This window comes from Argopecten irradians, chromosome 4, assembly GCF_041381155.1.
Source record: "Argopecten irradians isolate NY chromosome 4, Ai_NY, whole genome shotgun sequence".
Classification (NCBI taxonomy): Eukaryota; Metazoa; Mollusca; class Bivalvia; order Pectinida; family Pectinidae; genus Argopecten; species Argopecten irradians.
In genome coordinates this window covers 14,142,537-14,167,093 of record NC_091137.1, presented here as the reverse complement: position 1 = coordinate 14,167,093, position 24,557 = coordinate 14,142,537, and the positions used below count along the sequence as shown (strand labels likewise).

Here is a 24,557-nt window from a genome sequence, read left to right as displayed (position 1 = left end):
GTTGCTTAATCGCATTGATCAACGATTTCGAATTCCAACAGTATCAATCAAAATATTTAAAACAATGTCGTGAAATTTCTCAATATTTCTTGTTATATGTATCATAAGGAATGTAGAACAATAAATTTATGTCATATTTTGTTTCATGATTATGTAACAGAATTAGCCTCACTGAATTGTCCCTTTAAGGACATGGCAGGTTTATGTGGTGGAGGAAAGCCGGAGTATCCGAGAAAATCCACCGACCTACGGTCAGTAACTGGCAACTGCCACACATGGGATTCGAACTCGCGACCCAGAGGTGGGGGCGTGTGCACATATGTCTGGAATCTCATCCAAGGGTGATGGGTGGGAGTGGGGTTGTTGGGGTGTCTACATCCTCGATACACCAGGGGTGACTGTCACTGACGTTATATCTATCCCTGGACTAGTAAATCATAGTAAAACTGGAGGCTACAGATGATTTACACCAAAGGAAATATATAACGGTATACAGTGGTTGACGCTGGCGCTTTGAAGATGACCGTCTCTCTCTCTCTAATATTAAAAGGAAATCTCTACAGACCTAGATTGGTTAGGTTTTTTGTTCTCCTGAAATGCCTCTAATTTTACTGTGAGAAAGTCCAGGGGTTGATATAAGGAAGTGATAGTAACCCTTGGAGTATCTAGGGTGGATTGCAAAGGAACACCGAAAACAGTAAAGAATTTACTCTTTCCTTCAAATCGAAAAGAGTTAGTCCAGTTGTGATATTTCAAAGGCAATTATATAAGGACTTACTGGTGCGATCGAAGAAGACTGTCGGCAATCCATGTATGATGATATCTACTCGCGCCAAAGATTCGTGTGTTACTTCTAAATAAGGCATGGTCTGTAAATAACAACGGTTACCATGGAAACACAGTGAGCAGTAGGAGAGTAATAAACTACAGTATACAGCTATTGATAGAAATAGATTCAGTCCAGTCAATTTAGTGAAAATGTAAGACTGGCTTAGATATAATTGCAACAGGTTTTTTTTTAATTATTTTTTTTTTTGCATTTCAAATAAGACTCAGTACTATAACAGGAAATAAATATTGGAAAATCATGATTTTAAAGAGTGATGTCTGCTTCATTTGTCAAATTATCTGTATGTCGAGTACGACTTTAGTATAGTAATTATAAGCTGAAACGGAGAAAATATTTAATTGAACGAAAACTAATTGAACAGTCATAATGGCGAAATATCTGTTGAGATGTGGCCATTTTTACTTTTAAGCCCTCTTCAGATACAGAAAACACTAATGTTTTACCCTGAACAAAATCAATTTGTGATTCGATTCTTCAGACATGACCTTTGTCTTGTATCATTACATTTAAGACGGTGCATTCACATGACGCAAATAAACTGGAACCTTCAAATTCGACCGATCATATAAAATTCATGCTATATTGAATCCATATTAATAATTTACATAATTCTTGAGCAAGTATTTTAAGATATTGAACGGAAGATAATTCTAAAAAGCAGATTTCATTTTGTACACGTTAGGTAAAACAAGTTTAAAAGCAATTATTTATGTACTGAAAAATATCTTAATTATTACAATTTTACATTTTGTGCCGAAAAATGGTCAATAAATATGAAAAACAAAAACAATTTTTTTTGATATGCTTTTTCAATTTGAAATACATTTGCATGTTTGAAAATAATACAACAAATGCTTTAAAAAAAACTTTAACACATAGCTTAATACTTTTCTTGAAATTATGCATCGTCAAATTACTTTATACTTGGGGAAATTTTAAATACAAGACCACACTGGAATTGCAATTCCGATTAACCAAAAATTTAGACTATGATGGCAATTTTTTGCCAAAAGATATAAAAGGATACATTTAAGCATTTTTTTTCAGAATTACATGCATACAGCAGACAACTTGAAATTTAGTTAGTGCGTCTAATATGGCGTAATATCACAACACTTTTAAATAATTCTAATAGGGTTGTAAAAATGTTACCAAAATGATCATGTTTCATGTACACTCGAATGAGGTGTAAATCTATTTCTATCGCCATAAGAACGGCCTATCCTCACTGTCCTATGTGGAATTTAGTTGGGAACTATCAGAAGGTTTGCTGTTAAAGTTAATTACAATATATTATTTAGTACTTCCTGATTAACAATTTGATATTTATGTGCTTATATCACCACATGTCTGCTTTCAGATTTACGACTTAAATTGGTAAAAAAATACCTTCGATAATTACTAGATTAATCTGAATATGTTATAAATCATTGATAAACTACTCGCATTACTCCGTCATGCTGGTGATTAAGTCGTATTTCTATCACGTTTTATGGATACTATCACATGCTGTTAATTTTATAAATCTAAAAATTATCCATTAACAACATTCGACCAGTGAGTAACAGTATTGTGGATAGCTATAGAACGATAAAGTTATGTAATTGTGATGAAAAAGGTACTTAGTAACTATATTATAACATTTTACGTTACAATGTTAGTATACATTGGCTATACACCAGATCAATACATTTCCAGGGAAATAAAATGTACAAACATATTTTATCTAACTAAAGTCCATTGAAGAGTAGGTTAGTTTATTTCGAAAATTCGCGGAAATCGTAAATTAATTCATGCATGAGTGCGCAAACTTTCGCTTTGTGGTACTCGTCTGTACATATTAATGTCTGGATGAAGCTAAACATTGTATGCTATGACCTCAAACCGCAATTAATTTTACGAAAAATCAAGAAAAACGATTTTTTAAAAATTAATAAAAAATATTGTTTCCACAATTTTAGTTATTTATGCTGAAGTTTAGTTTGAAAGTACCCCAAACCCTGATCGTTTTTGAGAATTTTTTAATTTATAAGTCACAAATTTAAACCTACTATTTATTAAATAATGCTATAGGACATTTGGAAATGACAAAAAGGTCCTACTCAAGCATGTACGGTTTTGTACTTTTATCGGTACCCTAATAAACTATGGCTTCATTTTTATGCAAGCAGTAGTATATTGACCATAGAAGTATAAAATATCCCTATGGTGCCCCGACAATGGTAAACATCCGGTTGTTGGTGAAATACTTCTTCACAAAGTGTGGTTAGCCTAACTCTGTCCCTACTGACAAATGTACTTGCATGTAAGGATGTATTAGCGATGCATTTACAGAGTATAATAAACGATTTTCCGAAAAAAATCACCTCACATCACTTACTCGGTATGCATTGAAATGATTCAGTCATATAGGTTACATGTCGCTATAACTTAAACCGATCGCATGTAATATAACAGTTCAGTTTGAACGTTGTTCATATCGCATGTCATTAGTAAGATCTTATCATAAATACGCATTAAGCACTGATAATACCCACCACTTTTTGTACATGTCAGTTACGTAATGTTGATAAGCTGGCCGCTCGCTGTTACAAAACCTACAGTGGGTTATAGGCTAGGTTTTGCCCTTTGGAGTTGGGGCCCAACAAGGGATAACTTTAGTGATAACATAATCGATACCAGCGTGTCTTTTTAGCGATAACATAATTGATACCAGCTTGTCTATACTATTTTCTGTACTGTTTTAAATTGTTTTTTTTATTTTAAGTATAAAATGATTCAACAAAGACGTTAAACCATTAAAAAGGCATTATCGTCAATTTGAAAGATTAAGTAAAATAATTGTACGAAAGCAAAACCTTTGATATAAAGGAAAATAGACGTATCACATTTCAATAAATATGACCCTTTAGGATGTAAATATTTAATATAAGTTAATAGTTGTCTCTAGCTGTCTGCGAAAGAAATAACAAAAGCTCATATCTTTCATCTTTTAAAACCTTTTTGGTGATTTTAAGGTGAAATGTATCTTGATGCGGTATTGCAGTCCGTATAAGTCAGTATAACTAAGAATCTGCCCCGGTGAGGTTTCAATCTCGTTGAAGTCTCGTTTCAACAACCGGCAAAGAGTTTTTGTGATTTTGTAGCAAGTTGCCATAAAAAATATGCCGCAAAATAGACTTCTGTTGCAAGTGGAATTTTTCATACACGAATTTTAATAATGGCGAATTTGGCGACCATTTTGAAAAGGTACATCTCTTATACTTTATCGAGAAGTGAAATTTCACCTTGTTTAATTTTTACTTAACTCCCCGGTGCGACACCATTTTAAGCTATATCAAAGTTAATTTTTGCTGTAGATCTTTTTTTATGTTAGCTCAAAATCAAGCAAACCACCATATTACTTATATTCCATTTCTAACTCTGGTAAAAGTTCCAATTTCCAAAAATCTAAATTAGAAAAAAATTTAACATGAAAAAAAAAACATTGACATTTCACCACAGCAGACCCCCAGAATTGTTTATGAACTGTTAGTGTGTAATATGGTAAATATATATGTCCACTTACATGACCGTCTTGCGATATGATATTTTACTTACAAGCTGCACAAGTACGCAATTATGCTGATATGTCAACAAAATTATAGCCCCTCCCCCCTCTCCCCAAATCACTTGGGTTGAAGTGGTAATGGTACAAACAAGCTAATGTCTGCCGAGAGGAAAATCAAAGCGGTAGAGAAGAAACAAAACAATAAATTATGACACTCATTTGGGACCCACGAGTGTGCCATGTCAAGCGTTGTAACATTTTCAATAACTAGATATCTATATTCAATATATTTCTATTACTAGTGGCGCGACACCTGAAGGGGTGTCGCAGATTGAATGAAAAGACTTGCGAAAGGGAGATAAATCTTGGAGCTATTTCATTATGTTAGGAAATCATATCACAGTTTGAAGTAAATTTAAGTAGATCTGATTAAAGACAAGAGACCCATAGGCCTTAACGGTCAACGGAGTTAGGATAACGATTGAAACAAAGACATATAAACACTATACAAATGCTCATCAGGCTCTTGAAATCAGTCAATGATAATATCAATTTGACTTTTTAATCTTTAAAGAGTTTTTGATTACATTACATCTGTGACATTTTCTATGAAAACTGAGCCAAAACACTCATAAATGTGTTTTCCCTATATAAACTAAAGTAAATTTGACCCGGGCCGGCCTCCCTAGGGAAAATCTAAGACCCCAGGGCCACTAATATATGGAGAGTAATTGGTTCATCATATCTTTGAATTCATAAGATGATTTTTTTTTTCAATTTTAACCATTTTGATCCCTTTTAGCCCCATCCTCTGGCCCCTTGGAGTCAGCCAGGGAAATACTATCTCTGGCTAATAAATCTAACCAAGTTTGACTCATTTCTGAAAATTGAGCAAATAAATGTACCATCCCTATATAAACTATAGTAAATTTGACCCCATCCCCTTGGGGAAAATCTGAGACCCCAGGGCCTTGAAATTCACAATTTTTGTACAGAGCCTTGGGACCTTTCAATCTATGAAAAGTATTTGATTCTACCAAATCTGCGATTAGAGAAGAAGTTTTTTGAAATTTTAGCCATGTTTACTCTTTTTGGCTCCGCCCCTCTGCCCCCAGGGAGTGGGGGGGGGGGGCAGCCATGACCAATATGGATATAATGTTAAACTGCTATCTAAGGCTAATAGATCTAACCAAGTTCGACTCATTTCATGTACCTATGAAAATTGAGCAAATAATGTTCATAAATGAAATTTTCATATATAAACTATAGTAAATTTGACCCCTTTCCTAGGGGAAAATATGAGACCCAAGGGCCATGAAATTCACAATTTTTGTACAGGGCCTTGGAATCTTTCAATCTATGAAAAGTATTTGATTTCACCACATCTGCGAGTGGAGAAGAAGATTTTTGAAATTTTAGCCAATTTTACCCCTTTTGGCCCCTCCCACAGCCTCCTAAGGAGTGGGGATAATATAATTAAAAATTTTAATCGACCGTATTCCTTAAAAGGTTTGTGCAAAATTTCATTGCTTCAGCAGTTTTGGAGAAGAAGTCGAAAATGTAAATTTTTTTATGAACACATGAAGGACGACGTAAAACGACGGACAAAATGCGAATAGACTTGCTATTCCTTGCAAAGTGTAGACTTATAAGGTCAAAAGAAATATGTGTGTTTAAGGTTACATTGGCAAAAAAAGGGTCCGTAGGTCGCCATTTTGTTGTTGTTTCTTTCACTCTAAGTAATGGCCATTTTGTTGTTGTTTCTTTCACTCTAAGTAATGGCCGGAACCAGAGTCTGAGATTGAAATCCAAATTTTTGTTAATTTTTTGGTTTGTAGAAAAGTGGAAAAAATAGGATCAAAGGTAAAACATTAGGTTTAGTCAGGTAACCCTAAACAGACATATATTTTTTTTTGCCTTAAACATACAAAAAAATAAATAAGAATTTCTATGTATGACCCAGGTAATATAAAGCGTCTCAAGCCTTTAGGTTCTTGATAAAAAGTTGCTTAAAGATTTTAGCCTATTTGAATCTTGTGGTCTTGAATAAAGGTCAAGGTCATTCATTTGAAAAAAAAACTTAGTAGCCCTTCATCCTTGATCCTAGCATATCATATACATATGGGTATCAGATGACATCATCAGTATGTATGGACAGTATCTATGATGAAATAAATACTCAATGACATCACTAATATCAGCACAAATCCTACTTACACTGTTGTTCTGCCAAATATAAACTGATTCTGATATATTAATAATAACATGATATCAAAGAAGTGGAAATAACGTGTATTTTCATAAATAATCATTTAAAAGTCTCTGCTACCAACATTTCATCAAAAAGAATCTGTTGTATGAATAAGAAACTGATTATCCATGTGATTTGGCCTGACCGAACACTTAATCTCTTACAAATGCATAATTTGTTTAGATTTTACAGAAAAAAATCACAAAACAATTCAATTACTATAAGTTTCCATTTATTGATTAATTAATCAAGTTAAAATAACCAGAATTCATGCTATATAGATTGTATGACAGCAGACATTCAATAAGTTATTATTGCACAAGTACGTTTTTTCGAATAAAACAAAAAAATGAAGTCCAGCTGAAACATTAACATTAACCTCGCATACTTACCATGAAATTCAGCAAAAAAACCAATTACCTTCCCTTAACCATCCCACATCCTTACAAAATTAGTTTTTCATCCCTTGTTAGAATTGCGTTTACAGTACTGGTGTTTGAAGAATGTTCGTCTTGTGTAAAGTTACAGCATTGCAATCTATTTTTTTATTCGGTGAAACTGCAGTAGAACATTAAAGATGCTCCACCGCTGACAAATAGTATTTTTTCACTACTAAAAATTGGAGCAAACGATTAGGTATTTTTCTTCAGTTACAAAAGTTACTTACTTTACACCATTACCACCATTGAAATTTTTGAGCTTCTAATTTTACTTTAAGTTAAAAATATAAAAAAAATAATTAATTGCATCCCGAAAAAATTACTATATCCTATATGGAATGAAATACTGATTGCGCATGCAAACCAAAGCAAAATAAATTATTATATATATTTTTTTTTTGGTGTTAATTAGACAAATACATATACGATGAAACAACCTAGTGCTTTATTCATTACTACTCTCGGCGCACCTTTAAAAAGACAATGCATTGAGAATATAACAAAAAATGTTTGAATGATAGGCCATAATTTTAGGATAGGGGGAGCAACTCTGGCAGCGGACAGAGGCATGTCAGATTCACAAATTAGGATGTTATGCAAATGCCACTCAGAAGCCTTCAGAAAGTACATTAGGACATCAGCCTTAGTTAATTTGCTGTTTATTCTAATTATGCTGTCTGTAAACATGTGTCTCTCTATTTTGAAGGGGGGGGGGGGGTCACTTAATGGAGAGGTTCGTGAACTGTTATAGTATTCACAATGTGTAGTGCCATATATATGTATTGTTTGAACAAATTTGTTTACTTTTTCACAGTATGAGACAGCTAACTGTAGGTTTTGGTTAAGTTGTTCTGTTCATGTGTCTCTCTGTTTTGAAGCGGGGGTCTCTTAACAGAGGGTTACAGGAGTTTTTATTTTCATGACTTTTGTGTTCATAATAATAAGATAATTGTATGTTTCTTTTATTTCAATGAATATAGATATTTAAACCTATATTTCAAATTTATATAGACATTAGTTTCAACTTTATCTATAAAATGGGTTGCCAGGGATATCCATGTTTAAGGAGAAGGAAGGATATTCTTGAAAAAGGACTATTAATTGTGGCCACAGACTTACATTGCTTTCACTTGGATTTCTATATCTTCCACAATAGGGATATGCCTGCACGGGCCTGACTTTTTTTTCTCGTTTGTCTCATCAGAACTAGAGAAATGAGATTTCGCGAAATTGACTTGTGACTATTTACTTGACTTCATCAAGAATCTATTGACCCAGTGATATATAACAGAGATATGTCAGTGAAACCACTATTAGGTGTCATTATCTATATGTACTACATTGTTCAAATGATGAATGTCATTTATGCTCTGTCGGCGGTGGAGCATCTTTAAAATGCTGAAATCATGGCATTAATATCACACTTACATATTTCAAAGAGTTCCATATGTATTATATCTTACGTGTAACAATTAAAAGGACAATTGCTTACCTTAAAATACTGCCTATTTAACTTGAACAGCATATCGAAGGCGGCTTCAACATTCAACCGACTCAATACACAATATTGGGATTCCCGGTAATGACGTCATAAGTATAAACGCTTCGAGAATCATCTAGAACATTCCAGGGGAATTTCTGATCAGCGTCAAAAATAAACATAATTTCGAGACCACAGTTTTGGGGTGTTGTGGCATATATTAAAGACTTAAAGGAACCATTTTATTCAGAAAAAAACATCACCTTTCTACTACTGATAATTTCTGTTCATCTACTGAATTATTATATTCACTAGGTCGGATTACAGAAACTATCGATGAAAATGTTGATTATTTTGCATGTTTGACCCAAAATTTCTCCCTCGAATGAGTTTTCGTACTTACACGTATAAAACTTATGCCAAAAGACAGATCAGGCCAAGATTTAACAGCATGCAAAATTTCAGCGAATTCGTTCCTACCGTCTCCTTATTACCAAATCGCGGTTATAAGCGTGTTGGTAGGTTAGATTAGCCGTATAAACATTTCGTTCAATAACTCCGTTAACGCTCTTTCTCTTCATTTCATTCTGTCTTGGACACAGAATCCAATTAAGTAAGTGGTTCATATAGTAATTCAGTTTATATCCGAGTGATTGTGTTTGATTTACATTTTCTTCAAACATGTTCATTTGTTGTACTAGTGGGGCAACACCTTAAGGGGTGTTGCAGATGATATGAGGGACATACACGACTATAACTCTCTGTAATTGTTTAACCCAATTTTTTTCCTGCTAAAGATTAAAGTTATATACATGTCTACATTCAAATCAGTAAGGATTCTTGATACATACCTCGAGCTTTGTTTGCTCAAATTTTCATGAAATAAAGACTAAACAATAGGATGGCTCTCTCTTAAATATTGGCATACCCCTGATAAAGAGGGGAAGCCGTTTATTTTAATAGATTTATTTTGTAAGGAAATATGATTTTAAATTTCTTGAAAATTTTTAGCGAAGGTGAGCGAAAATAACGCCTAACTGGCCTTATAAGCATAAGGCCAGGCGCCAACCGAGAGGTATGGACCACCTCCTTAATAGCGTATAACATAAAAAAATAAAAAAATAAAAAAAACTGAAAAAAGAAACACAAAGGAACAACAATCAATACTTATTAAAATGTCTGTTATTCCAAAAATCTGGGAAAACGTTTTTATATAGGCAAATCGCTTTGATAAAAGAAGCTTGACTATCCTATCAAATGCAGAAATAGACCTGAAAGTCTATATCCAGAAACTAAACTTAGTGCATTTACTGAAATGTAGTACATATAGATAATGACACCTAATAGTGGTTTCACTGACATATCTCTGTTATATATCACTGGGTCAATAGATTCTGGATGAAGTCAAGTAAATAGTCACAAGTCAATTTCGCGAAATCTCATTTCTCTAGTTCTGATGAGACAAACGAGAAAAAAAAACAAAGTCAGGCCCGTGCAGGCATATCCCTATTGTGGAAGATATAGAAATCCAAGTGAAAGCAATGTAAGTCTGTGGCCACAATTAATAGTCCTTTTTCAAGAATATCCTTCCTTCTCCTTAAACATGGATATCCCTGGCAACCCATTTTATAGATAAAGTTGAAACATACAATTATCTTATTATTATGAACACAAAAGTCATGAAAATAAAAACTCCTGTAACCTGTTAAGAGACCCCCGCTTCAAAACAGAGAGACACATGAACAGAACAACTTAACCAAAACCTACAGTTAGTTGTCTCATACTGTGAAAAAGTAAACAAATTTGTTTAAACAATACATATATGGCACTACACATTGTGAATACTATAACAGTTCACGAACCTCTCCATTAAGTGACCCCCCCTTCAAAATAGAGAGACACATGTTTACAGACAGCATAATTAGAATAAACAGCAAATCAACTAAGGCTGATGTCCTAATGTACTTTCTGAAGGCATCTGAGTGGCATTTGCCTAACATCCTAATTTGTGAATCTGACATGCCTCTGTCCGCTGCCAGAGTTGCTCCCCCTATCCTAAAATTATGGCCTATGTATCGAGAACTGTTAAGTCCACATACATTCAAACATTTTTTGTTATATTCTCAATGCATTGTCTTTTTAAAGGTGCGCCGAGAGTAGTAATGAATAAAGCACTAGGTTGTTTCATCGTATATGTATTTGTCTAATTAACACCAAAAAATATATATATAATAATTTATTTTGCTTTGGTTTGCATGCGCAATCAGTATTTCATTCCATATAGGATAAAGTAATTTTTTCGGGATGCAATTAATTATTTTTTTATATTTTTAACTTAAAGTAAAATTAGAAGCTCAAAATTTTCAATGGTGGTAATGGTGTAAAGTAAGTAACTTTTGTAACTGAAGAAAAATACCTAATCGTTTGCTCCAATTTTTAGTAGTGAAAAAATACTATTTGTCAGCGGTGGAGCATCTTTGATGTTCTACTGCAGTTTCACCGAATAAAAAATAGATTGCCATGCTGTAACTTTACACAAGACGAACATTCTTCAAACACCAGTACTGTAAACGCAATTCTAACAAGGGATGAAAAACTAATTTTGTAAGGATGTGGGATGGTTAAAGGAAGGTAATTGTTTTTTTTGCTGAATTTCATGGTAAGTATGCGAGGATTATAGTGTTCTATAAGGACGTGTATCATAACTTTAGTGTACTAAAAAGGACGTGCATTATGATAATAGTGTACTATAAGGACGTGCATCATGATAATAGTGTACTATAAGGACGTGCATCATGATAATAGTGTACTATAAGGACGTGCATCATGATGATAGTGTACTATAAGGACGTGCATCATGATGATAGTGTACTACTTTTGGTTTGTTTAGTTTTACGTCCTATTAACAGCCAGGGTCATGTAAGGACGTTCCAGGTTTGTTGGTGGAGGAAAGCCGGAGTATCCGGAGAAAAACCACCGGTCAGCGGTCAGTACCTGGCAACTGCCCCACATGGGATATGAACCCGCATCCCAGAGGTGGAGGGCTTGTGGTAATATGTCGGGACATCTTAACCACTCGGCCACCGCGGCCCCAAAAGTAGTGTACTACAAGGACGTGCATCATGATTATAGTGTACTATAAGGACGTGCATCATAATTATAATGTACTATAAGGATGTGCATCATGATAATAGTGTACTATAAGGACATGCATCATGATTATAGTGTACATGTACATCATATATAGTGTACTATAAGGACATGCATCATGATATATAGTGTACTATAAGGACGTGCATCATGATATAGTGTACTATAAGGACATGCATCATGATATATTGTACTATAAGGACGTGCATCATGATTATAGTGTACTATAAGGACGTGCATCATGATTATAGTGTACTATAAGGACGTGCATCATGATTATAGTGTACTATAAGGACATGCATCATGATTATAGTGTACTATAAGGACATGCATCATGATAATAGTGTACTATAAGGACATGCATCATGATTATAGTGTACTATAAGGACATGCATCATGATTATAGTGTACTATAAGGACGTGCATCATGATTATAGTGTACTATAAGGACATGCATCATGATTATATTGTACTATAAGGATGTGCATCATGATTATAGTGTACTATAAGGACATGCATTATGATAATAGTGTACTATAAGGACGTGCATCATGATTATAGTGTACTATAAGGACGTGCATCATGATTATAGTGTACTATAAGGACATGCATCATGATAATAGTGTACTATAAGGACATGCATCATGATATAGTGTACTATAAGGACTGCATCATGATATAGTGTACTATAAGGACTGCATCATGATTATAGTGTACTATAAGGACATGCATTATGATAATAGTGTGCTATAAGGACTGCATCATGATATAGTATAGTGTACTATAAGGACGTGCATCATGATTATAGTGTACTATAAGTCGTGCATCATAATTATAGTGTATATAAGGACGTGCATCATGATTATAGTGTACTATAAGGACATGCATTATGATAATAGTGTGCTATAAGGACGTGCATCATAATTATAGTGTAATATAAGGACGTGCATCATGACTATATTGTACTATAAGGATGTGCATCATGATTATAGTGTACTATAAAGACGTGCATCATGATAATAGTGTGCTATAAGGATGTGCATCATGATTATAATGTACTATAAGGACGTTCATCATGATTATAGTGTACTATAAGTACGTACATCATGATTATATGATTGTGTTCTATTGAATGTTGATACAAACCAAGTGTATATTGGTGATATAGCCCTACAATAACGAGGGTTGATACATGCTTGTAATTAGTGTACTGAAGAGAAAACCGGACATACATCCTACACATCGGTTTATTGACGAAACACTTCCTGATTACATTCCCCTTCGTTTAACATTAGTGTGAATCCGAGCATGGCTATGCTGTTCTCGTGTGACCATGTCTCTCCTGATGATGTATTCTGTGTTGTTGATTTGCGTTTTACAAGTCGTAATTGTTTACAGCCAAGGTATGTAATAACCTGTATAGCAGGCATATATCTTCATTCTTAATCGGAACATAACCTGAGGACTGAACCTAACCGTTAAAGTAATATATAGAGGAGATAGCCCTTGTTTCACGATGAATAACAGTTATATTTCATCTAGTGGAGTGGAGTCAGAGCCTCCTGACTGATATGCCTCACACTTATTTCATTTCGTTGTATCGAATTATTATAAAGTAAAACTTTTGAAAACGAATCTGCTTCATATGAATTTCTGCTCAGTTCTATGTAAATTCGTATCCGTGGTTTTGACTCCCCTTATTTATATAACTTTGCTTTTAACGCATTATTTTTGATATGAAGTGATTTCGTGGTCCCGCCTAGTAAATATTTGCAATACAATTACATTTTTTTCCCGGGATGTTGTTCTGATAGTGCTGGATGTAGCCTTGTTTTAAAGTGAAACTTGGTGTCAAAAAGGGAATCGATTGATTGAAAATCAAATACGACCAAACAAATATACAATTAATTGTCTATAATGGAAACTTTGCCCAAGAAGATATTTTGGACTATCTTTGGACTTTGGACTTTGTGAGTGAGCTTATAACTACAGCCAATGACTTCAATTAATTAATAGCTTCAGAAAATCTATCACGAATTCCTGTTATAACGAATTTTTTCCGCTTCAATGGGATTCGTTGTAGCAAAGTTTTACTGTATTTCGTTTTATCGAAATGTTAATTCGTTAAAATAAATATTATTTCGTCTTAACAGAATGTTATTTCGTTTTATGAAACTGTTTTTCCGTTTTAACGAAAAATTATTTTGTTTTATCGAAATAATATTTGAGATTATCACATTACCGTTTAACTCTTTTCTTATAAGACCAAATGTCCAGATAACAATCAAAGAACTGAAGTGGTCCTTGACCCGTATCCATGAAAGTTACCCTGTTCAAACACAAGGAATGACTAAGGGTGCCATTAACATTATTTCATGTTTTTTTTTCTTCTGAAGAAGACAAAGTTGAAGTATTACTTCTATTGTATACCACAGATAAATAAAATAACATTTCAATTACATCATTGGCTGATATTCATGAAATTGCATGATTTACAAAAACCGTACAACAATGCAAGTTGTTACAGTATGTAGTACGAAACTTACTTATCAAAATGGGAAAAATTAACTATCGAATTCTATACCAAGTATAGAATATGTCGCAAGTTCGAGATCAAATCCCTTTTTGGGTAGCTGCCAGGAATTGACCGCTAGTCCGCGGATTTTTCTCCGGGTTTTCCGGCGTTACTGTGCGACCGATGTGACTTCATAGCTGACATGTCATCGGTTAAAATAGTAAAATGTTTGTTTATTTAATACGGGCAGAACGAAAACAAAAACAGAGTCAGAGAAGTGTGTGATATCACTTTTAATGTTATAACATCACTTTTTTATGAGGTGTTATATTATTGAGAGATGTGTGATATCACTTTTAATGGTTATAATATCACTTTCTATGGGATGTTATATCAATGAAGGATGTGTGATATCACTTTTAATGGGTATACTATCACTTTCTATGGGAAGTTATATCGTTGAGGGATGTGTGATATCCCTTTAATGGGTATAATATCACTTTCTATGGGATGTTGTATCTTTGAGGATTGTGTGTGATATAACTTTTAATGGGTATAATATCACTTTCTATGGGATGTTGTATATTTGAGGAATGTGTGTGATATAACTTTTAATGGGTATAATATCACTTTCTATGGGATGTTATGTCATTGAGGGGTGTTTGATATCACTTTTAATTGGTATGACATCACTTTCTATGGGATGTTATATCATTGAAGGATGTGTGATATCCCTTTAATGGGTATAATATCATTTTCTATGGGATGTTATATCATTGAAGGATGTGTGATATCCCTTTAATGGGTATAATATCACTTTCTATGGGATGTTGTATCATTGAGGGGTGCATGATATCACCTGGACTGTGCATCAAATGATAGGAGTTTAGCATTACAGCACACACCAAGTACATTTATTTCTTTGTGGTATACAACCTCTCCGATCATTGCCCGAGTTTGTAAGCCGTCTGCCCTTTGGCCCTCTGATTTATATCTTGACACTCAATCTGATAAAATGTATGATACTAAAATGGTTATGAAATAATATCTTTTTATTATGTTGTTTAATTACGTTAAAACGAATTAGTATTTCGATAAAACGAAATACAGTATTTTGATAAAACGAAAAGCCAGAGGGCTCCGTAGGTTACACCTCCTGATACATTTTTATCATTATTAAGTAGAGGTAAGATGATGTAAGATCCTCTGGGTAATATAATGGAGTGATAATTGAAAAGGGTAAATATAAATCACGTTTCGTGTATCTAAGAAATATCCAAATAACAAAGATCAATTGAAAACCTGCCAAAACATTCTAAAACCAAATTCTTAGCTGTGAATTAAAACCAAGAGTTTTTTTTAATCATACCTGGTTTATCCACGTCATGCGGTTATTCTGATATTGTACTTGCTATTTTTATAGTAGCTCTTTGGATCACGGTAGTCAAATTGTTAAGAAATCACGACACACATGTATTATTATTTTTCAGCTGAGTTATGAAGTATTTTGTGACAAAAGCATTTAAATGTTTATGTAAATTTCTTACCGTCGTCAGCTTAGTTATGTGCTTCTCCCTAAACATATTCAACACAGTGTTAGGACACTTTTGTGTCATCTGCTTTGGCCACCGTTCAGGCAACACAGAACAAAACCATGAACAGTCACTTTTGATCCTGAGTTACCTTGACTGCAACTCGGGGTGTCTGATCAATCGGAGGATAAACATTACAACTATAGTCAAGAGATTTCCGGAATATATACCGACTTCTCTCAGCCCCAAAATGCAGCATTACGTTCAGGTGGTATGTTCACTAACGGCTGATTTAATGTTGGCTCGTCATTACCCCGTTTCATAGGACATGCAGTTGAGCAAGTCGGGTTTAAGACAGACCACATGCGGATCTATTTGCCACGGCCCTGAAACTCAGTTGCCAATCTATATCTTTCCGGTTCCTAACCAACAGCTACTGGCAGAACGCATCCTCTCCTTTCCATACATTTTTGATGAATATTTATAGCCAAACACAGTGATTAAAACAGTTGTGATTTAATAATGCAACTGATATCACATAATTAATGTTCTCTGAACTATTAGAGACGCGTTTCTCGGGAAATAGGATATGTACTCCAGTATCTTCGGTGAACTGCGTAACAGGACGGAAGTAGCTCATAAAACTCTCGGATCTATGTTAGATAGATGTGGACGAGTGACACATCACGGAGACGGACCATCTAGTGGATTTTATTTCGGGCGAGTTGTCGTCCGACGTATTTTTTCACTTGATCACATATTGTCTGGCTACGTCCATAATTTATCCCTTACAACACCTCGCTTTTCTATATTTAGAATTATATCTATTTGTTTACTTGAGTTTGTGAAGTGTCCTTTTTGGTTCTGAGACACACTTAGTATGACCCTTGCCGAGATTCCCACAGCGGGCGAGTTTGCTCATACGGCGTAATGTTTATAAACAAACAGACCGACACTATTTCTGTTGTGTACGCCTAGCATTACACACGTTTGTTACACTGAGTGTCTGCACATGCAAATAATTTCGTATTTTTTAGTTTAAACTGTACACCAGTTTAAAACAATATATACATCAGATTTACCCTCCGTCTTTGCATTCAAAATAGACCTACAAACACCATGCAAACACTTATCTATCCTCCGTATAAGAAAATGAACGTTATGACTATGAAGAATTTAGTCTTTGGATCTACATCGTGTTCGTCGACCAATAAATCCATGACATGCATTCAGCAGTGTCACCAACCATTGAACCATCAATAGATAACACAGTAACTTTCTTCGGTTGAAAATGAAATATGGCGGCCCGCTCCACTTCAGGCCGCATCACTAATCTGACAACGATAGATAGATGTTCCGCCCCGGTTATCTCCATTTTTTTAAAATGGACATTGTTGATATATGATCGAATTTTGAAATTGAAAATACATATCTTAAAAACAATTGAAAGGTGTAATTGTTATATTTCAAATCAAACTGTAGCTATAACGTTCAACAAATGGAACTATATCTTCGGTCATCCTGACTACCGTAGTCTGTGCCTAACTTAGCAACCAACCCCATTTTAAGTTTGACGACGAACATGTAAAAGTAAACTTATCTATGTAAATAGATATCGATTGAACAGTGATTTGAATGCGTTAAATGTGGCATGAACGCAATAGGATACAGACATATTCTACACCTTTAACGCAATCAAAACACTGTTCAATCTCTACATAGATTATATGTTATATTCAGTATTTGCTTTTTTAGCATCGGACATTTCGTTGCCGTCAAACAGTTAAGTAATTTCACTTACATGCATATTTACATTCATATTTACGTTTATATTTACAAAACACACAACTACCTCAATTGTACAGTAAGTCAAATCTCCATAACGTGTTATGTCTGAACATACAAATCACGATAATTAATGTCGTTTGTTATCAACTAATATTTCATATAATAACAAAGTGTTTAATACGATGTTTTGTCATAGTGCATGTTAACACAGACCAACTTGAAAGTAGAGTGTTTCATTGCTACGCCGCTTGAGCCGTAGCAGTTAGAATCGGATGCAAATCATGCCATCTTGTAGGATAGCCATGTAGCAAGAACTCTTGAGTCAGATGGATGTTCGGTGTGTTACACGCATTGCCTCTTGAAATAATATTAAAACGAATTACGGAAGCAGACTTTAATCTGTCCGGATTCGGACGCTATCCTCCTGAAAAAGCATGGTCACATGTGCGCCTGCATCCGTTAATTAGATTTCGGTGTAGAACCAGCATTCGTGGTAAAAGTATTCTGAATAAGGATTTTCTAGAAATTAATCGGGCATTTTAATTAAATCTGGTTCCATTTACAGATGGAACAAATATATCTGTAGTAGTATACCATGTTCGAGACATTACTTTTATATTTCTTATTTAATTTAGATCACCATCGTGTAACATTAATAATCAGACATATTATTAACGGGACACGGAACATACTAAAATGCGGGATGACAGTACATACTAAAAGCGGAATGAAAACGGACCATAGAAAAACATAGAAACATATTAGATTAAGTTCAATATTTTCTTTGCCTTTTCTCTGAGCTTAGCAATCTCTGCATAAAACCCTTTTTAATTTGTTGGAAGCAAAAGTATTATTAAAACTGTTCGTCTGTACTAGACCTGGCTACCTTGCACTAACACAAGCACACAAATTATAAAATGGCTTTCAACAGTACAATTACAATTGCTAAACAATATCATCATATCATTGTTAAATTTCCATATTCTGTCCAATCAAAGAGTTAAGCTTCCGCGTAGCCCACCTAGCTTTTTGGGAAACTAATACTTGTTTTGTTGTTATGATCATAATAATGAATCGTGTTTCATACATCCTTTACAGAGGAGAGTACTTGATAAAAGCCGACGTGTATGTTACACACTGACGGAACACTTCCTTTTAAAATCCTCGTGTATCAAATCTCAGTGTAAAACATGAATATTACCTAATTGATTACATGTAAAACTGACCACATCACGGCTGCTGATGTATTTTGTGCTGTTGATTCACCTTTCACAAGTCTTATATGTGCACAGTCAAGGTACGTAATGCTAATGATGAATTGAAAATGGCCACCATAAGGTGACATATTTATTATAAAATTATATAAAACTCATATCAAAGTAATAAAACAAATATTATGCAAACAAATTGACACTATGCAAACAAATTGACACATAATTCAGTTTTATAGAATTATGTTAAAAGATTATGAAACATAACATAATCTAGAACATCTCAATATTGATATTAAGGTGGGGTTTCGATAGAACAGGGCCCAAAAACATGAAAAAATCTCAAAGAGGAACTAAAATAATAAAAAAATTGGGCGGGTATACAAAGGGTGGTTTTTTGGCAATTTGTTGAGTTATTATCAATAAAATGTTGCACAAAATGTATGCCAATATGGCGCCCGTGAAAATTTTTTCTTAGATAAAGGGCTGATGGCTTAGCCAATCAGATTCATTTACAAAAAGGTGACGTCATACGGTACCCTAAATAAGGGACAGTCAAGCAAAGGGGAATAACTCCTACTTAAATTGTACACAATTACTTCTATATGTGTCAGTACATAAAATTAGCTATACGTATAGCTTGCATATATACGTCCTTTGAATTTATTTAATGATGGGACAACAGATGACAGACATTACCCATGGATTTTATCTTTCTTCAACTTTTCATTCATCATGTTGTCATGGGTCAAATGCATAGAATAATATAGTTATGTCAACAGAGGTGTTCTTAAGGTAGACTTTTAATCATCTAGTCAATATATATCTTTATTATTATCATTTTGTGTTATGGTTGATATGGCAACATCAGTAGAGTTTATGTTTTGATTGCCTATTACATTGTCCAATAAAATTACAACAGTTCGTAGTGAACGAAACATTGAAATATACGGGTAGATGATTAAGAAATCATGCAATTAAACAAATTTTTAGCACTGACTTTAGCTTAGAGCAGGTACAAAATCGATTTGACAAAACGTAGTATAATTAAAATGCATAATAACATTAAGACAAATTGTGATATTGAGTTTATGGTAACATAGAATAAAACAAAGCGTTAAAATTGCACTTGGTTTGAGCTTTACTGAATTAAAGCGAGTTGTAAACTTTTGTTCAATGTTTTTGTAACAGTTAAACAATGTTGATGTATTTTCTTTGGTTCCTATTTGTATTAAAGACATTTTCGTTTTAACTACCACAAAAATATCCTAGAAAGTTTAGTCTACGTCCTATATATGTAAATCAGTTGTATACATATGTACCATCAAATGCTTTTACTTTAAATTTTGAGTTATGAGATGGATAAACATCAGATGTTGGATAATGACACAAATATCAACCTTGAAAAAAAATGATGCATAATATCATTGTTTCAACGTTGGTGTAGGATTAGACTACGACCGTAAACAAAACACTGAAACATACAACAAATGAAATGATTTAATTCATTAATTCATGCAGCAGATAAAGTGAGACTGTCAGACTTCACTTTACCGAACGACAACTTCAGACTTGTTGAGGTGTTTGGTGAATCAGGATACGGTTACGTATGTGGATGGTGCTGGACATCGTTTAACGCTAATGTCACATGTAAAGGATTAGGATATAGGTAAGTACACTTAACAAACACTTGTCTGAAGTAACAAAATGATTATACGTATGCACAGGCGTGAATGGGCTGTAGTTAACTACAGTTGTGACAGCACGGTGACATATTTGTGGAAACAATGAAGTTCTGCTAGTCATGATCAAAGTTTGAAATCTTCAACTGGGATGTCATATTCCGTTATTAGAATATCAATATTGATTTACTCCCTGTACCTTTATACAATATGTACAATGATCTGGAGTGCAAAAACATACTGTGTTAGAAAAGACAATTCTGACCCACTAGGAAAGAAGATGATGGGTTAAATAGCGGAACCGAGATTACGTCCTATAATTTGCTACAGTACTACTAATAAAAATATATCTTAATTTTGGAAATAGGGTTTTAATAAAATGGTGACTCTAATTTTAACTCATAATCCCTGCCCTCTCCCTCCCTTCTCAGACAGAAGAGATAGGGGACGCTCGATCAGTAAAAACAGTTAATTCCTTATGAATCACTGATTAATTGTTTCGAAAGGAATTGAAACGAATTCGGTCACGAAAAAGGAGTTTGCATAAGTAATATGTCTGCCCACTTAGATTAGGAAAGGTGCGAAATAGGGCATTGCCTTTTGATTGGTTTAAATGATCAATGGTTTATCTAAAAATAGTTAACTCATACTGTCATGTAGGGTGATATTCCAATAAGGAAAAAGTAAACAAAATCTTTGGAAAGAGTCAAAATCGATAAGAAGGAAAATAATCACTTTCAATTTCGCGTATAATTTTTATTTATGTTTTGTATCAAAACTGTATATATATATACATGTATATTGTTGTTTCATTTGTCATTCTTATTGATTCTTTTTTGGAACTGTCAGTCGTTAACGTGTAAGCCTCTTAGCATTCAAACTGTAGCGCATTTTAGTTTGGATAAGAACTGTCTGAGCCTAATAGCTCTTGGAAAATATTATCATTGTTTTCATGAATCATAGAAATTAGTTGTCGTCGGGTTGATTTCACAATGTCAATGTATAGAGAACAACCAACTAAATAATTTTACATAGACCACAGTGTTAAAGTTTTGTAATGTATTATTAAAGCATCTGAATATTAGTTAGCTATTGTGTTCTATAATTAAAGTCTAGGTTATCATATACCACTGGATAGAAAAAAAGTTTGGGTCCTTCAGATCGAACTCCAACCAGGGTAGTCATTTTGAAATAAGGCGCATTTTACACCAAACAAATCCTGAAATCCTAATGTTTTTATTTATCTATTAATTATCAATATTGATATTTTGAACATTAATCTCAGTCTGAATATCCAAATTTATAAAAGATTATCATGGTCATCTAAGAATAATTGCCTGTCAGAAAACATTTTTACTTTTGATATTCATAATTAGCCAGCCAATCAGCGGTGGGTCAAAATTCTATTCTGGGCTCAATCTTTTATACACAGGGGCCATTTCGTAGGTCTTTTTTTTCATTTAGTTGGTTGTTTCCTGGAGTATACAACCGTAGCTAACAAGGACAAAATGTAGGATATAGCGCTTATGTTTACTGTTTGTACTATTTCAATGTATAAATTATATTGTAATGTAGAAATTACTGTGTTACAGCGGAGGCATGGGTTCGTTAAGACCAATTCAAATTTCAAACATCACCATCGATTATCTGATCGGACAGTATATATGCGATGGTACAGAGTCAGACCTCGGCAGCTGTCGTTGGACTAATACGCCATGTTCACCATGCGATAGTTTCGCGGTTGTTAAATGTGACGGAAATTCACTAGGTAACTTGAAGCAAAATCATTGATTGATTGTTACCTATAACACTCAGAACGGAGATGCTACCGTAATGATATATCTCTCACAGAATTATCAAATCTTCAAAATATTACTGCACGTTTACAGCTCTATTGATCAGGCATGGTCATATTGATTTTTGTATGCGATACCATTATATACCTGTGCGTGTATAAAATCATGTAGTTTTTTGAGCCTATAAAGATGCAGATGTGCTTGAACCTGGGGGGGAGACATTTTCAATGTCTTTTTGGCGGTTTTTACTTTGTAAACCCCACATTGGCTTTTTGGTTTATTAATTCTTGAAGCAAATATTGTTTTATATATATTTCACATAAGTTTTGTCATGTATTATATTGGATTATCATTTGCTGTTGATTTAATAAATACCCTGTCACCCTCTGTGAGGGTGGCCTTATTCATTGAGTTGTTACTTTTAAGTGTGTAAATGCATAAATATAACTTCTTTCAGTTGATGGAGGGTGGAGTTCATGGGGTTCTTACGGACCTTGTTCTGTGATGTGTGGAGAAGGAATCCAAATCAGAACACGGACGTGTGATAACCCAGCACCTGTAAATAGTGGACGAGAATGTACTGGTGGTGACCAAGAGAACAAAATATGTACTAATGTTGAATGTCCAAGTAAGAGTTATCTCCCTGCTGTTGATATCATTTAGTATAAAACAAATTGTCATTTTGTCCAGAAATTTTTAGTGATTTAAAAAATCATTTTAGACGAAAACGGCGGCTTTCGTCTACAATGAATCTTTATACCTGTATCGGATATTGGTATAAGTGATCGCTCACAAAAAACTATTTACATGTTAGGTTTCGATAAATTTACAATTTGAACTTTGCCTTTTTCATACGCTTCGTTCTTTGGTACTGTGCTGAAATTCAAAATTTTACGAAACGGTCTAACGATTCAATGATTAGAAATTTAGCAGTGTGCCAAATGCATATTCATAGTGACCATTTGTTGAAGTTCCTGATTACTCAGATCGTACATTTTTAATTAAAGCTGTATATATGATAACAGGTGTTGAAATATAGTCTCTTCTTTATCAATACACGTACGTACTCTTATTTATTTCAGTTGACGGAGGATGGAGTAGATGGAGTAATTTCGGACCTTGTTCTGTGACGTGTGGACAAGGACACCAGAACAGAACACGGACGTGTGGCAACCCAACACCTCAACATGGTGGTCAGGACTGTGTTGGTTATGATAGGGGTGTCACACCATGTAGTAATGGTGGATGTCAGAGTAAGATTTGTTTTATATAATGCATTCTACGTACGCAATTGATTGGATAACGACCTTTTCCACACTCTTGTTAAGCTACCAAGACATACGACACACAACATAAGTATTCACTGTTATTTACACATGTTCTGTTGACAGTAATACCTGACCTTAGTCTCATTTTACACCAGGTGTGATAATTGCAGTTGTAGCTGCCTGTGCGGGACTGTTAGTGACGGTGGCTGTTATCTTCCTAATCAAAAGGTAAATAACATTGTATATCAACCAACAGTGTAAACACAAGGGAAGGCATCATGTGATGGTTATTGTACAGTACAAGTATCATCTTCAATGTGGCACTTGCAAAAACAATATGATGTTACTTTGGTCGACAGTCATGCTTTTATTTCATATTGGCAAATATGAATATATAATGCATGAAAACAAATCGTTGCGTTCCTTGAAATACTAAAACATACGCCTTTATAAAAATGACATAGTTTAGTATTAAGCTCCTTCTTACGAATTATGTAATTGTGAACTGATGTATACTATACTTCAAGTAGTGATATAACGATAACAAAATTAAGATAATTTATATTACTGTACAACCGTATTTCTTTGATTCCAGGAAACGACTTACTCAGGCTAAACCGAAAGATGATTCCAAACAACAGCCTCTATCAGTAACGTACAGTAAAGATGCTATCCAAGTCGTTCACAGAAGGGCACCAGACAATAATCATTATTCGATCGTCGCTGGTACATCTGAGGATACCAACCACTATTCGGAAGGTACTGCTGGTCCCTCAACAGACACAGATAACTATGGTTGCGGACTACTAGGTAAAACTGGTTCAAGGTCCGTAAGGATAGGTGAAGAGGACATGTATTCTCACACAAAACCAGGACAACCTCTCGACGATGGGTACGACGTGTTCGTGAAGAAGAAAGACACCGTCGACGAGTCGGGTATCTATGACCACGCTGGAAATTGTATGGCTGAAGGGGAATATGATAGTTTCCAGTACCAGAAGGGCTCGTGTGTTGAAAACGACTATTCACAATTTGCTTAACACA

At 34.3% G+C, this 24,557-nt stretch overlaps 2 protein-coding genes across 8 annotated transcripts in view; one reads left to right on the top strand and one right to left on the bottom strand.

The window, feature by feature from the left end:
• Window positions 1–17,066, bottom strand: part of LOC138320684 (uncharacterized) — a 20,674-nt gene extending 3,608 nt beyond the window's left edge. The window contains exons 1-3 of one of the 4 annotated variants that reach the window (XM_069263841.1): window positions 15,784–17,066; window positions 12,868–12,891; window positions 779–869 (exon numbers count right to left, since the gene is read on the bottom strand). In XM_069263841.1, coding sequence (XP_069119942.1) covers window positions 779–869; window positions 12,868–12,891; window positions 15,784–15,852 — 184 coding nt within the window. In that variant the 5' untranslated portion in view covers window positions 15,853–17,066. Of the gene's footprint in view, window positions 1–778; window positions 870–3,387; window positions 3,651–12,867; window positions 12,892–15,783 lie in introns of those variants that run through there. The other 3 variants (XM_069263844.1, XM_069263842.1, XM_069263843.1) reach the window with 3 other exon arrangements.
• Window positions 12,922–24,557, top strand: LOC138320683 (uncharacterized). 4 transcript variants are annotated; one of them, XM_069263837.1, is made up of 7 exons: window positions 12,922–13,124; window positions 20,292–20,436; window positions 22,042–22,217; window positions 22,703–22,873; window positions 23,328–23,498; window positions 23,669–23,741; window positions 24,109–24,557. In XM_069263837.1, exons 1-7 carry the CDS (start codon window positions 13,055–13,057, stop codon window positions 24,551–24,553), a joined length of 1,251 nt encoding a protein of 416 aa, XP_069119938.1. In that variant the 5' UTR covers window positions 12,922–13,054; the 3' UTR covers window positions 24,554–24,557. The 4 variants fall into 4 exon arrangements, with proteins under 4 accessions (XP_069119938.1, XP_069119937.1, XP_069119940.1 ...); XM_069263836.1 differs by having other exon boundaries at window positions 12,924–13,124; window positions 20,289–20,436; XM_069263839.1 differs by lacking the exon at window positions 12,922–13,124 and adding an exon at window positions 18,291–18,853.

Bases quoted from the DNA above. Each gene is read 5' to 3' on its own strand.
- LOC138320683 (XM_069263836.1), top strand. From the start codon at position 13,055: ATGTCTCTCCTGATGATGTATTCTGTGTTGTTGATTTGCGTTTTACAA. The intron at 22,218-22,702 runs GTAACTTGAAGC...AACTTCTTTCAG, and splicing joins ATGTGACGGAAATTCACTAG to TTGATGGAGGGTGGAGTTCA. The intron at 23,742-24,108 runs GTAAATAACATT...CTTTGATTCCAG, and splicing joins GTTATCTTCCTAATCAAAAG to GAAACGACTTACTCAGGCTA.